Source organism: Nanorana parkeri, unplaced genomic scaffold (genome assembly GCF_000935625.1).
Source record: "Nanorana parkeri isolate BGI_ZX_2015 unplaced genomic scaffold, ASM93562v1 scaffold183, whole genome shotgun sequence".
Lineage (NCBI taxonomy): Eukaryota > Metazoa > Chordata > Amphibia > Anura > Dicroglossidae > Nanorana > Nanorana parkeri.
Genome location: NW_017306451.1, coordinates 693,561 through 706,660, shown reverse-complemented (window position 1 = coordinate 706,660; position 13,100 = coordinate 693,561). Strand labels below are relative to the sequence as shown.

Below are 13,100 nucleotides of genomic sequence, written 5' to 3'. Positions count from 1 at the left end.
GCGCCGCGAACGAGCACATATAAGCGATCGGCGGGCTATGGACCCGCTGATCGCCTATATGTGTAACACCCGGTAACGGGTGTGTGCATTGATCAGGTCTTTTCTGCCCGTGCGTGCCCGCTAGGGGGCGCGCGCGAGCAGAAAAAAATTGCCGTCTGGAGACGGCAACCCGCAGATGCAGCAGTGCCGTCCGTCCGTTTTTTTACTACGGGCGGACGGCAAGAGGTTAAAGTGACACTAAACTCAGGAGTTAAACCTTAAAATACATTCAAGTTCCATAACTATTAACAAAAATGTACCTTATTTGTGTATGACTCGGCTGTAGATCCTCAAATCATCTCTGAATTGGTGCTGACACTGATCTTCCTTCTGAAGGGTGGCTACTTTTGTTCCCCATGGCCTCTGTGTCTGTTGTAAAGTAGCCAACGCTCCAAGCTCGCTCCAGTGATGGACTACAATCTCAATACAAATTAGTAAACTAAACATGAGATTGTAGTCCATCACTGGAGCGAGCTTGGAGCGTTGGCTACTTTACAACAGACACAGAGGCCATGGGGAACAAAAGTAGCCACCCTTCAGAAGGAAGATCAGTGTCAGCACCAATTCAGAGATGATTTGAGGATCTACAGCCGAGTCATACACAAATAAGATACATTTTTGTTAATAGTGAAGGTACTTGAATGCATTTTAAGGTTTAACTCCTGAGTTAATGTCACTTTAAGAAATAAAACAGTCACTTGGCTATGGAATGACATGCCTCATGACCATTTCATTCCACTTCTTTGATTATTTCCAAGGTTCAAACTTATCATTAGTGTATAGACTAGTCTCTAGTATATATCAGACTGGTGAATATAATCTTTGACAAGTTCAGTTTCATGTCATGTGTTGCCAAATTCAGTTCATGCCTTCATAGTAGTAGTCAGCAGCAAATATGCATAGCACTTTCACCAACAAACCAAACCAGCATAAGTATTTTCAGCAAACTGAAAGGAATCAGCAGTTCCCATTAATTTGCTGTGGGCAGCTGTCCTGTCAGCCAACTCCTACATCATAGTTATTTCTCCAATGTGGTCTGGTACCCAATCCCCTTCCACTAAACATTTAGCCATACCATTCGCTGGATGGTATAGTGTATTGCAGCACTGTTTTATGTTCTGTGACTGAGTCATGACTGCTGTTTTGCTGCTGGTTACATCCCTAGCCTGCCCTTTGATTTTCTGTTGTTACACTACACACTTGCCTGTTTATTTCATACTTTAGATTAGTTTTGTCAGATCTTATGCTTTTGCCACTATGACAAACCACAAAATAGGATTATCACACAGCAAAATCCAAACCTCCTTGTGAGGGTCCTGAGTACATGCTGGCCACTTCTTTCATTCCACACCTACTATAGAGTTAGGAAGTAGAACAGCCCCTTACATAAGCAAGCTATGTCTATATTACATTTCCTTGATTTTTGGTATGGCATTTGTAGGCAGAGGTGCAGGTACACTATTTACTATGCTGTACAGTATTAGCAATGCAAACATTTATTACATTTATGTTGGTTATGACTAATGTGTTGATTGAGTAGTATTACAGACAGAACGGTATATAAAAGTTCCATTTTCTTTCTCTTTTTTTTCAGCTCTCTTTTATGGATGTGCATGCATTACAGTAGCTGCCTTGTCATCACTACTTGGTGGTGGTGTTCTACAGGTACTATCTGGTGATCAGCAGAAATTGCGATAAAGAGGGTCATTCACTATAATATTTGCAACAATTTTCTGGCGGTAGAGACCCTTTAAGAAGCCCTGTGTCTAATTCATGAAAGCTTTGCAACAAGAGTTAAGAATTCTGACATCTGCAGCATATTCAGGAAGCTCCTATTTGCAGTGGCGTCACAAGGGGGGTGCAGGGAGTGCACACGGGTGACACCATTGACACCATTGGAGTGGTGACACCAAAATGACTGACAGTCATTTTGGTGTCACCCCCTCTAAAAAGTAGGTCATGGACATGAAGAGCCCGACAGTGTCAGGAGAGAGGTGGGGACCCGCGGGGGGAACATCCCCACCTTTCTCTGCCAGGGTCCATCATCAATTAAATGACAGCGAATGCGCGATGACGACATTGCGCACTCGTGTGGTGACATCACACACATGTGCGATGATGTCACGGCGGGTGTCACCCGGTCTCCGCTCCGGGTGACACCCGGCCTCGGGACACCCCTGCCTATATGCGCCACTTTTACAATGTGTTGCTGAGGTTGCAACAAATTTAAAACACTACTGCTGGTTTGCGGATAAGGAAACTGGAGGTACGGTAATTAAGACTAACTCTTTTATGGCATGCAGACACAGGCCAGAGTGCTCAGAGTGGTGCTATACTAAGACCAGGACATCTTTGCGTGTGCCGCCCCCAACTGACTACACAGTTGCGGAAACTTAGTGATACTTACCCACAAGCCTCCAAACAAATCCATGTACATGTTTCTGGCAGGTACATGAATCTGTTGCTAGATGTGACATTTCTCGCACTAACTTTAGACAGTTTTCTTATAAGTGTCTACGATACTCTTTATGAATTCCAGAGATACTGTTTCTCTGACTGTATATTCTCTAACTTCTGTCTCTGTTCTCTTGTGCAGGGCTCCTTTACAATAATGGGAGTTATCAGTGGCCCACTCCTTGGAGCATTTATCCTAGGGATGTTTACCACTTCATGTAACACGACGGTATGTACGTGGCAGCATCAACCCCATTGTGCATTTACAGTGTATTTCTATCTAAAGGTTTTTTTTTTTAACTTTGCAAAGAATGGTTACTTCGACAGTGTTCTTTTTTGCTGTCTGTGTCCCATCGAGGAGAGATTTACCTTGACTTCTTGTTACAGAGACACAATAGGAAATAAGAAGAAATCTCTTCAACGTGAAGGGAACTCCCCTCCAATACAGTTATCAGCAGAATGTGTCCACATTAGAAGATTCCCCTCACCTTCTTTTGTAGCAACAGCCATAACATTTTAGATTCCTGCTCACTTTATTTTCCAGTAATAGTGGTTATTAGAACAAATAGGGTAAACCCTCCCAGGAGTTAACCCCACAGAGTAAGAAATACTTGACAGGTATCTAACCCTAAAGCACAGAAATAAAGCACCACTCCTCCATGTCTTTAGCAGGGGAAAGGCAGATGGGTGCTTAAATGTTTCTGTTAGATGCAGTTGACTTTAATAGGCTATGTCTTTGCTCCCTAAATGGGTGAGTATGTTTGAATTGGCACTGAAGGCTAATTCGATAGTAAGGGACAACTTAATGTGTCAACAAGGTTAAGTGGAAATTCTAATCTTTTATTTTCCTCTTAATCCAACTGTGAACATTTTGGCTAGCAAGCATTGCTACATTACAACTTTAAAGTGACATTAAAGTTAAAAGTCCCCCTCACAATGGTAATGTAAGGACTTACCTTAAATGATGTCTCTTAATCCAATCTTCTTCTTCTTTCCTGTAGTTCTTAGCTGTCCCTCCAGTGCTGGTGTGGGTCTCTGATCCAGCGCTGACTCCTCTGTCCTCCTCTTCTCTTATGTCCCACGGTGTCTGTGCGAGTGCACGCTGCTCCATAGACTTACCTAGTGTCTCTCCTCGTCTCCCGGCCGAACATCTGAACTGCGCATGCGCCCGCCCCAAGATCCTTTGTGGCCGCCCGAGACTCTTCAGATGTTCGGACGGGAGCGTGCGTCGAAGACACAGGTAAGTTTAAACCTCTTTGAAAAGGTTTAAAAAAAATAAAACGTTTTTTTGCATATATCTACTGCTTGCTAGCAGTACATATACGCAAAAAAAGTGTGTGTTTAATAATGTAGGCTGTGAGTGAATTGTTCATGAGTGTATATAGATTTCCCCTAAAGCTATGGAGCTCTGTAAATAACAGGCAAGATATCCAAGAAAGTATATAAAAAACAGCCTGAAGATGTACCCTGTAGCTTACAATGAGCATACAAAATGTGTATATGCTATATTTAAAAACATAAAAATAACCATCAGGAATACTAAAAATATGTATTTTCTGAAAACAACAATTTATCAAGCACATTGATCATTTTTTGAAGTGTGTTTCCCAATCGGGAGAATTACATTACATTTAGGTCACCCAGACATAACAGAAAAGAATAGAAAATCTTTCCAAAATAAGGAAATACCTTCGTAGACAGATGTTACTGAAATATGTGTCCCCATTGTAAGATTTCCCCTGTATTCTGGTAACAACCCACATTTTTCAATTTTCCCTCACTTTTAGTCTTGGATTGGACACCAAGGACAAATAGAGAGAGTGCCTCCATCCATTAGGATGCAGACAACAGTACAAACATGACAGGTGTTCTACAGTAGTTCTTCTAAACCCTATCCAAAATAAAATAAAAAAGTTTGCTTTAGATTAACTTTCAATCTCAAAGCTGCAGATCAACAAAGTTTATGTAAGATATATTAGACAGCATAATAATTGATAATGATTCATGATTGAGAGCTGGCTAATACTAGTTAAGAAATTTCTGTCACATTCTCAACCACACCAGATTACTGTATGTGTAATTGCTTATATGCAAATGTTTTTGTAAATAATTAGACCTGTCAATAGCATATACATATATTTTTACTGGCTATATAAATCTCAAGAGCTTAGTACTAATAGATGTAACCAAGATAAACACCTAATGATATATATTTTCGGGTAAGTGAATAGCTCAGTAATCCTGCATAATCCCGAGGTGACCATTTATCAGGGCACTTCCGGGCTGCTCAGCTCATAAGCAGCACTAAACACGGATTCAAAAATCATTAAATCAAACCTGTCACTATGCATTCAAAACAAATTAAAGGCAACCTGTAAAATAAGATGATGTATGCTTCACTTTCTGGTGACCATGTTTTAAAACTCCAGTGATATAGGTCAGAGAGAGTAACTAAATTTCATGGGAGCAAGTATTCAATACATCTGGAGGTGTCAGTGCCTGCAGTGATTGGAGATCAGCAACATGGTGGAGTTTTAACACAACTCCAACAAAAAGGCCAACAAAAGGTAAGAATACATATTCTTGTTTTACAGGTTGCTTTAAATTTTGTCTTGCCTGCATAGTGGCAGGGTCACTTTAAATGTGTATGGGTAAGGGACAAATTGCAAACACACATAACACACATAAAATGCTATTTTATGTTAATTCCTTTGTGAACAGGTACAGATTTGGTAGCATTAGCATCTACAACATAACATCATCCATTGAACATCCTGCATGAAGGAAAAGGAAACTGAGCAGTGCTCTATAGATTTGCAACAATAGGGTATAAAAAAATCTTTCATGTGTCCTCCACTAGATGGATTCAAATAGGCAAGTATATATTATATTAATTTCTCAGGGCCTGTTTTAAAAACATACAATTTGAAATATCATTTTAACATTGATTTTACAGTTGGATTTTATTCTTGATATGTACTTATTATGCTTCTCCTGTCCCAGGGTGTGTTCTCCGGGCTTGCTGTAGGATTTAGTTTATCTTTTTGGGTAGCAGTTGGTGGTACCCTCTACCCCCCATCCCCAGAGATGATGGGAGTTCTGCCCACCTATGCTGAACACTGCCCTCTCTACAACTCAAGTGATGGCATCATCTATGGCTCTCCTCCTCCAAGGAACATTACTACAGCTCTAGACAGGTAACAAATATATGTAAATATCTCAAAAATATGCCCCTTCCTCACCAAAGAAACCGCAAAACTACTTATCCACTCACTTGTTATCTCTCGTCTTGACTATTGTAACTCCCTCCTCATTGGCCTTCCACTACACAGGCTATCCCCCCTTCAGTCTATCATGAATGCAGCTGCCAGACTCATTCACCTTACCTGTCCACACTGTCCTTAGCCAATGCTGGTACGGAAGCAGCAAGAGCATGGCTCCCTCCCAGCATGAGGATGTTGCTTTGAGATGGGTACCCAAAATAAAGTAGCACCCATCCCAAAGCACCAGTACTTGATGATAAGTACCTGGCTCCGCAACACCCCAGTGCCCAGGAGTGACTGGTATTTAACTATACAGCATAATTCCAACTGGGATTTACTTTGGTTCTCGGCCACCTTGAATGAGAGATCCAACGAGAGAAAAGGATGTCAATCAATGGAGAAAAGCTATAAAAATAAATTATATTAAAAATATAGAGGGTAGTGTTTCACCAGATAGGGTGCCCACATCCATTTCTCCCACCCTGCTGTCACCACAGGTAGCCAGGTTTAAACTTCTAGGTTAAGAATCCTCCACACTGCATCTGTGGAAAAAAAATGTTGGATGCCTTTTACTGATATCATCACCTCTATATACATCACTTGACTGATGCTGACTGCGTAGGGAGAGATGTATTTGTGTGTACAGTATAATATACTCCAGCGTAGCTACAAATGGGCTCTTAGGGCCTTAGGGGCCCATTTATTGCTGATTATGATTGCACAGGTGCTGGGACCTCCCCCTGCTGTTACATACATCTGGAAAATACTCAGATGAGAGGCAGGAGGCATTCCGAATTATGCTCCTAATGTGCAATATCAAAATTAATTTACTAGCTGAAAGGTACTGAGACATGTGCAATGCTTCTACAAATTCCTCTTGGTGCCATTTGGACTGTAAGTAAAGGGAGAATGCAGCGTTTAGTAAAGTCTACTCTTTGTCTGCATCAATCTACACATCTATCTATACACAGGGAAAAAGTATTTGTACTTTATCAGCATTTGGATGGGGGACCCAAAATTGTTCTTGCAGAAGAACCCTTGGCAACTATGACTTCCACTGGGTGTGTGCATCTCCACCATCAGTTAGTGAAACCAGAATGGAGATAGGCAATATTGCACTGACGGATGCAACAATTGAAGGTGCCTTCTGATAGCTTATGTGCTATATATTTTTCAAACTTATGTATTTGCCAAAAGTGTGCTTGAAGATTGTTGCTAGGCCACATAGGCCATGGCCAAGGACAGCACCGGCACCAGGGGCGGTACCTAGCGCTCAGCCTACTTCCAAATACTAGCATCCAGTTGTTCTTTAAGGCTCATGGAGCCTAAGACATCCAGTGCCACTTCCCCTTTATCCTGATCTCATTTTATGTGAATAAAAGTCTTAAGGCTGACACTGCTCAGTAAAATGCTGCCTCACCTTGCAAATACTGCAGATATGTTTCTGGTTGTATCATCAGTATGTTACTGATTGTGTTTTTACTGGACCTAGTATTAGTGTGGACAGCTTCTAAAGCAATCAGGTGTTGGAGGTTGAGGTGAATATAAGGTAGCTAGCTTAGTGTAAATCCAGCCCTGTAAATGAGACACATGGGCATGGGCAAGGTGACAGTGTCTCTTTAAGTTATGTAAAATAATGGCTCTCCAATATAAATAGATAAAACAAATCCAAATAGTGGGTTAGAACACAAATAGTGTTTACGCCAAATACTATCTCATACCCTTGATTTTAGTGAAAATAGTATTCCTATGATAGCCATGTTTATTTTGTTAGTAGCTTTGTTAATTATTTGTTTTTATTGTGTTTCTGTTTATACTGGAGTGCCCTATTTTTACAGACCTACTTTTAGCAATGAAAATCTGAGGATATAACTCTTTCAAACTGTATCTAAAACTGAAAAAAGTTTTGGCTGGAGCTAATCTGGTCATACAAAGTAACAATATATCACCAGCATTTTCATTCAAAATGAATGGATCTCAAAAATAAAAAAATTACAGGGTTATTCACTAAAGAATGAAGAGTTTGGAGAAGACAGGAGAAGTGAACAATTTCCAGTTCAGCTATGTTGGCCTAGATTGTTCACTTCTCCTGCCTTCTCCAAACTCTTCACCCTTTTATGAATAGCCTTGTTAGTCTAATTCCACCATATTGCTATTGTTCTTTTCTTGTATCAAATTCTCATTTTAATCTTTTTAGCCAAAGACCACTTTAAACCTTTCTTTATATACTGTATATTATTATGCATGCCAATAGTTTATGAGCTGCATTAGGCTGTTTTGCATAATTTTGCCATCTTGTAAATTGTGATTTCTAACCATTATATTTGATGCTGTAATATTAAAGTCCAAATCCAGACAACAGACAAAGTAAAACAGAAGTGTTTGAATGTGTATTTATTGATTAATTTTCCCAACAGGACAATTATCGCTGATCAATTCTACTCTTTATCGTACCTGTACTATGGTGCACTGGGCACCCTAAGTACAGTTGTAACTGGAGCTATAATTAGTCAGCTGACAGGTAATATATCTAATTTGGACATATAAAGATATGTTTTGGAGTTCATTTTATTTTAACATTTTGTATCTGAGGTCATTTGTATAAGCTTGTTCTTCTGGATTTCAGTTTTTGAATAAAATGCTAAAATTTGTAGTCAAAAAAGGACCTCTCAGTGGCTCCATGCAATTATTCTGACACTGTCTTAACTGTAAGATAAGTTATCAGCCACATAGGTTATACACTGTTTGCAAAGAGCTGACTCAAAGACTTGCTTTGTGAGAAAGAGCAGTAAAGTACATTCATCATGTAATACTGCAAAGCAGAAGGCAGCACCTGAGTATGTAAAAAGCAAATATGTCTACTTCCATGTAGCTATAGATATTATATTAACAGACTGAATGAATCCCTCTCATTTCTAATTTAGGTCCTACCAAAAAAGAAACACTAGCCCATGGTTTGCTATGGTGGGACTTGGTATGGGACTCCAACTTATTATCAGTTGAGAAGAAAACAAACTCTGAGAAGGTAGGTGACTGGGATTCTGAACTATTCCCTTACTGTTTTAAGATAGTTCTAATCAACAAACAATGGCGCTGGTCTTCTGGGCACTGCAGGGATTGAGGGATGTGACACGAGCAGAAAGGTGCTCCAGTTGCATCCCCTCCCCTCTTCACTATTTGTTTACTCACAAAAAGCCTTGTATTTTTTTTTAAAGATCAGGAGGCATTCAAGGGTGGGGATGTGAAATAATCTCTCCTCCTTCAATCAGAGAACTCCTTGTATTCTTTCAGAAAAAATACAAGACATTTTGTGAATGGGCAAGAAGCGAGGAGGGGCAGAGATGCCACTAAAGCACTAGAGTATTTGTGTCACATGCCTCACTCCCCGCAGTGACCGGAAGACCAGCATTATGTGTAGGAGACAGAATATTTTTATACGCATAACTTTGCTTTTTTTATAATAATTTACACACTCAGAACAGTGTGTAAATGACACATTTTCCCAGAGTTTGGCTGCAAATATGTGTTTTTTTTAATGATGGTTTACCCCAAAATGATGACTGTGTAGTTAAAAAACTCTGCCAACAACTATAAATGACAATGCATTTTGGTAAATTAGGGAGTCTATAAACAGTTTGCAGTGCCATTTGCCCTGGGAACATTCATTCTGTCCAAATAGAGGCAAAAACAAAGTTCTATGTATATTTTCTTTTCAGGTTGCATGCAATGTAATACTGCATTATGGCCACTAGATAGAGCTGAGCAGCATAGGAAATAAACACTAATCCTCCATGCTCCTCAGCTCCATCTAGTGGCCATAATGCAACATGACATTACATTTGACTTAGAAATATACTGACATTCATTTTTACCTCTATTCATACAGAACGGCTGTTCAGAGATTTGCAGGGAGAATGGCACTGTGAATTGTTTACAAATAGAACCCTACATGTTAAACTGATTTTTTTTAAATACCATACTAATAGATATGTTCTGTCTCTAGGATTCTCAAACAGAAGATAAGATCAATCTAGGTTCTACATTTCAAGCTGACCACAAGTTCCTGAATTCAGAAAATATTGGCAACATGCTGAATCCAGAGACTACCTTTTACTCGCACAAAGACTCAAAGGATCTTCCCAAGACTTGCACTGCGTTTTGGCCCATGAACAAAGTGGACAGAGAGTCTTATTTATAAGTTGATACGCTTCAGCAAATCTATGTAGTCCATGCTCATATTCAATGTGTATAGTATATTTAGAATCCTTTCTAAAAAAAATTTTTTTTTATAAATTTAAACTTTTTGTGATTACATTATTTTTTGTTACTATAATTCTGTTCAAACATTGCCGATGTTTACAAGATTTAAAAGGTTTATGGGTTAAAGTGTTACAGAAAAGTAGAAGACAATGGCATCCCAGGTGACACTTGACATAGTAGCAAGGGGCTAGGCTCTTCATTTTTACAGAACCATGTCTAATTAAAATGCTAATTTTTAGTTATGACTGCTACTTGAGCAACTATAAGGACCTAACTCTTTTAAGAACAAAATACACTAAACACAACAAATATTTTTTTTAAACAGAGAAACAGAAAGCGTACCCTTGTAGTGGTTCTACCCCCGCACTGCAAGGGTTAAGTGCTCATTTTGTCTAGGGGACTCAAACACAGCTGTTTTACTTACCTGTTTCCATCTCCTGCCGCAGTCAGCGCTGACTTTTCCAATCAGCCCCCACTGGCCTCCGGCTATAATGTCCCTCTGCATCTTCATGTCTAAGGTGTAATGACGTCAACAGTCCTTAGACCGCAGGAGCCCGGGGGAGAAGAGGCAGCTTCTAGACCAAAATGAAAGCTACAACAGTGTGTAGAGTGCTTCATGGAATGGGTTTCCATGATACTCACTTTTTTGGTAAAATATAAAAGACGGGGTCACGTCGGGTAAATAAAGCTTAAAAATTGCGCGCACTCGCGAAATCACAAAAAACTAGCATACCCAAAATTGGCCATAGGCGACGCTTTAAAAGCTTTTACAGCTCATCAGTTTAGTGTTATCAGTGATTGATGGCCATAAAATTATTGCTCTCACTGTGAAGTGCGCGGCGATATGTAACATGTGTGGCGTAATGGGCCCAATTTGGGGGAAACTTAAAAATGTTTTCCTATTTTTTTTTCCACTTAACTTTATTGCTATCACAGAGGGGGCTAAGAAACCCCCTTATGTGATAGCAAAAGAAGTGACAGGTCCTCTTTATGGAGACATCATCTTCATCAGTTTCTCTCCAGCATGTGAAGCTGGAGAGTGACACGAGAATGCGGAAGTGATGTAATATACACCACTTCCGCATTCTGACAGCAGAGAGGGGACCAGAGGGAGATCGTGAACCGACCTCCCTCTCATCCCCTGTCAGAGATCTACTATGCTGGTCCCGGGCTCGGGATCAGCGTGACATCGGGAGGGGGGGAGCCACGGGGGGCACATACCGAGACCCCATACAAGCGATCCGCATCGCTGCCGGTTTTTAAATTGTGTTTTTCCCGCTCAAGCGGGCGGGACTAACAGGACGTGTATACACGCCCAGTTGCATCCAAGAAGGTCCCGGTCGGCCGTGTATACACAACGGCCGACCGGGAGGTAGTTAAGGCATCAGCATACCAAGACATTTTGGACAATTTCATGCTCCCAACTTTGTGGGAACAGTTTGGGGATGGCCCCTTCCTGCTCCAACATGACTGCACACCAGTGCACAAAGCAAGGTCCATAAAGACATGGATGAGCAAGTTTGGGGTGGAGGAACTTGACTGGCCTGCACAGAGTCCTGACCTCAACCCGATAGAACCCCTTTGGTATGAATTAGAGGGGAGACTGCGAGCCAGGCCAGCGCTGACTGGCGGAACGGACGGGGAGGGGGCGGGTACAGCTGGCTCTGCCTCTAGATAGGCAGAGCCAGCTGTCAGTCACGCAGCTGGGCGGATCCCGGGACAATTGTCGGGATCCGCTTCAGCTGCGGCGTCTCAGTATACCGCGAGCAGCAGCTACAGCTCGCGGTATACTGAGCCTAGGGTGATGGGAGGACGCTAGTTTGTGTCCTCCCGTTACCCTAAGGAGAACTATGGGGAAAAGCCTTAACCCCATAGTTCTCCTTTAACTTGTCCACTGGTAATAGATGAGTGCCTGGTGACATGCCTTTAATTAGGGACAGCTATAAAAGGCTTAGAGAGTTATTTGTGACTTTCACTAGGGCTAGGGCAATAAAGATCACAGCCAGATAAGTAGATCTCTGTTCTGTGGAATGTGGAAGGCCTGGAAAATGACTAAATGATGGCCTGCATTTGATCTGACTGGAGGACAAGAGAATGCTATTTTTAATATTCAGACTCACACCCCATTATCGTCACAACGCAAACCCTGCAGCAATGGGGGTCCCTGGTTGAAATCCCGCTCTGGACACCATGTGGAAGGAGTTTGTAGCTGTGCTTGTGTGGGTAAATAATAAATACGGTTTAGAGCAGACCTTGAAAGGAAAAATTAACTAATCCCTAACAACTAGCCACCCATCCTGACACAGTGGCGTAACTACCGCCATAGCGACCCACGCGGTCGCTATGGGGCCCTGGGCAGTGTGGGGCCCGGTCATAAGCAGGCAATTACAGAAGTGTCCCCTAAAAAAAGGCTGCCGCCGCACCGGCGGTCACTCACGGGCAGGACCGGCTCTAAGCGAGCTCACGGGGAAGGAGTCACATGCTGCCGCTGTCTCCACTCACAGAGACATTTGTGTGCTGTCCGTTGAGGGCCACCCGCCGAGGAGTCTCACATCGTCCCTACACTGTGCAGACTGTCTGTGAGGCACCAAGCACAGGCAGTGCCCGAGGCCATATGAACTGTGTGTGGTTCTCCCAGCCCCAGCATCTGGCACTCTCTTCTCATCGGATGGAGCTTCTCTGCTGTCTCTTCCTGCTGTTAGGAGGCCTGAGATCTCTGGGGACAGAGAACCAGGTAATTGAACCTTTCACTGCATGTTATGTACTGTATATGTACTGAATGAGCCCTGCCAACAGCTCAGCCCTGTATATATACAGTATGTTTGTTTATTTATGTATATGTGTATGTGTATGTATGTTTACACACATGTATGTGTGCTATGCTGGCCAGGCTGATATCCTTTCACCTGCACCCCCTCAGTGGTTTCAGGTCATTTTCATCCCCCCACCCCCTAGTATTCTCCCTGTCCCATGTTGTCAATTTCCATCCATTTTAATTGTTTCACATTTTTTTGATTTATTTTTTATAAACTTTTTAATGTTTTTATATTTATTTTTATTTATTCATTTTTTATTAAATATTTT

General features: G+C 41.5%; 1 protein-coding gene across 1 annotated transcript in view; it reads left to right on the top strand.

The window, feature by feature from the left end:
- SLC5A5 (solute carrier family 5 member 5) overlaps nt 1–10,022 on the top strand; it is a 32,777-nt gene extending 22,755 nt beyond the window's left edge. The window contains exons 11-16 of the mRNA XM_018555081.1: nt 1,634–1,704; nt 2,636–2,722; nt 5,497–5,690; nt 8,174–8,277; nt 8,681–8,781; nt 9,760–10,022. Coding sequence (XP_018410583.1) covers nt 1,634–1,704; nt 2,636–2,722; nt 5,497–5,690; nt 8,174–8,277; nt 8,681–8,781; nt 9,760–9,954 — 752 coding nt within the window. The 3' untranslated portion in view covers nt 9,955–10,022. The remainder of the gene's footprint in view (nt 1–1,633; nt 1,705–2,635; nt 2,723–5,496; nt 5,691–8,173; nt 8,278–8,680; nt 8,782–9,759) is intronic.
- Nucleotides 10,023–13,100: the final 3,078 nt, after the last annotated feature.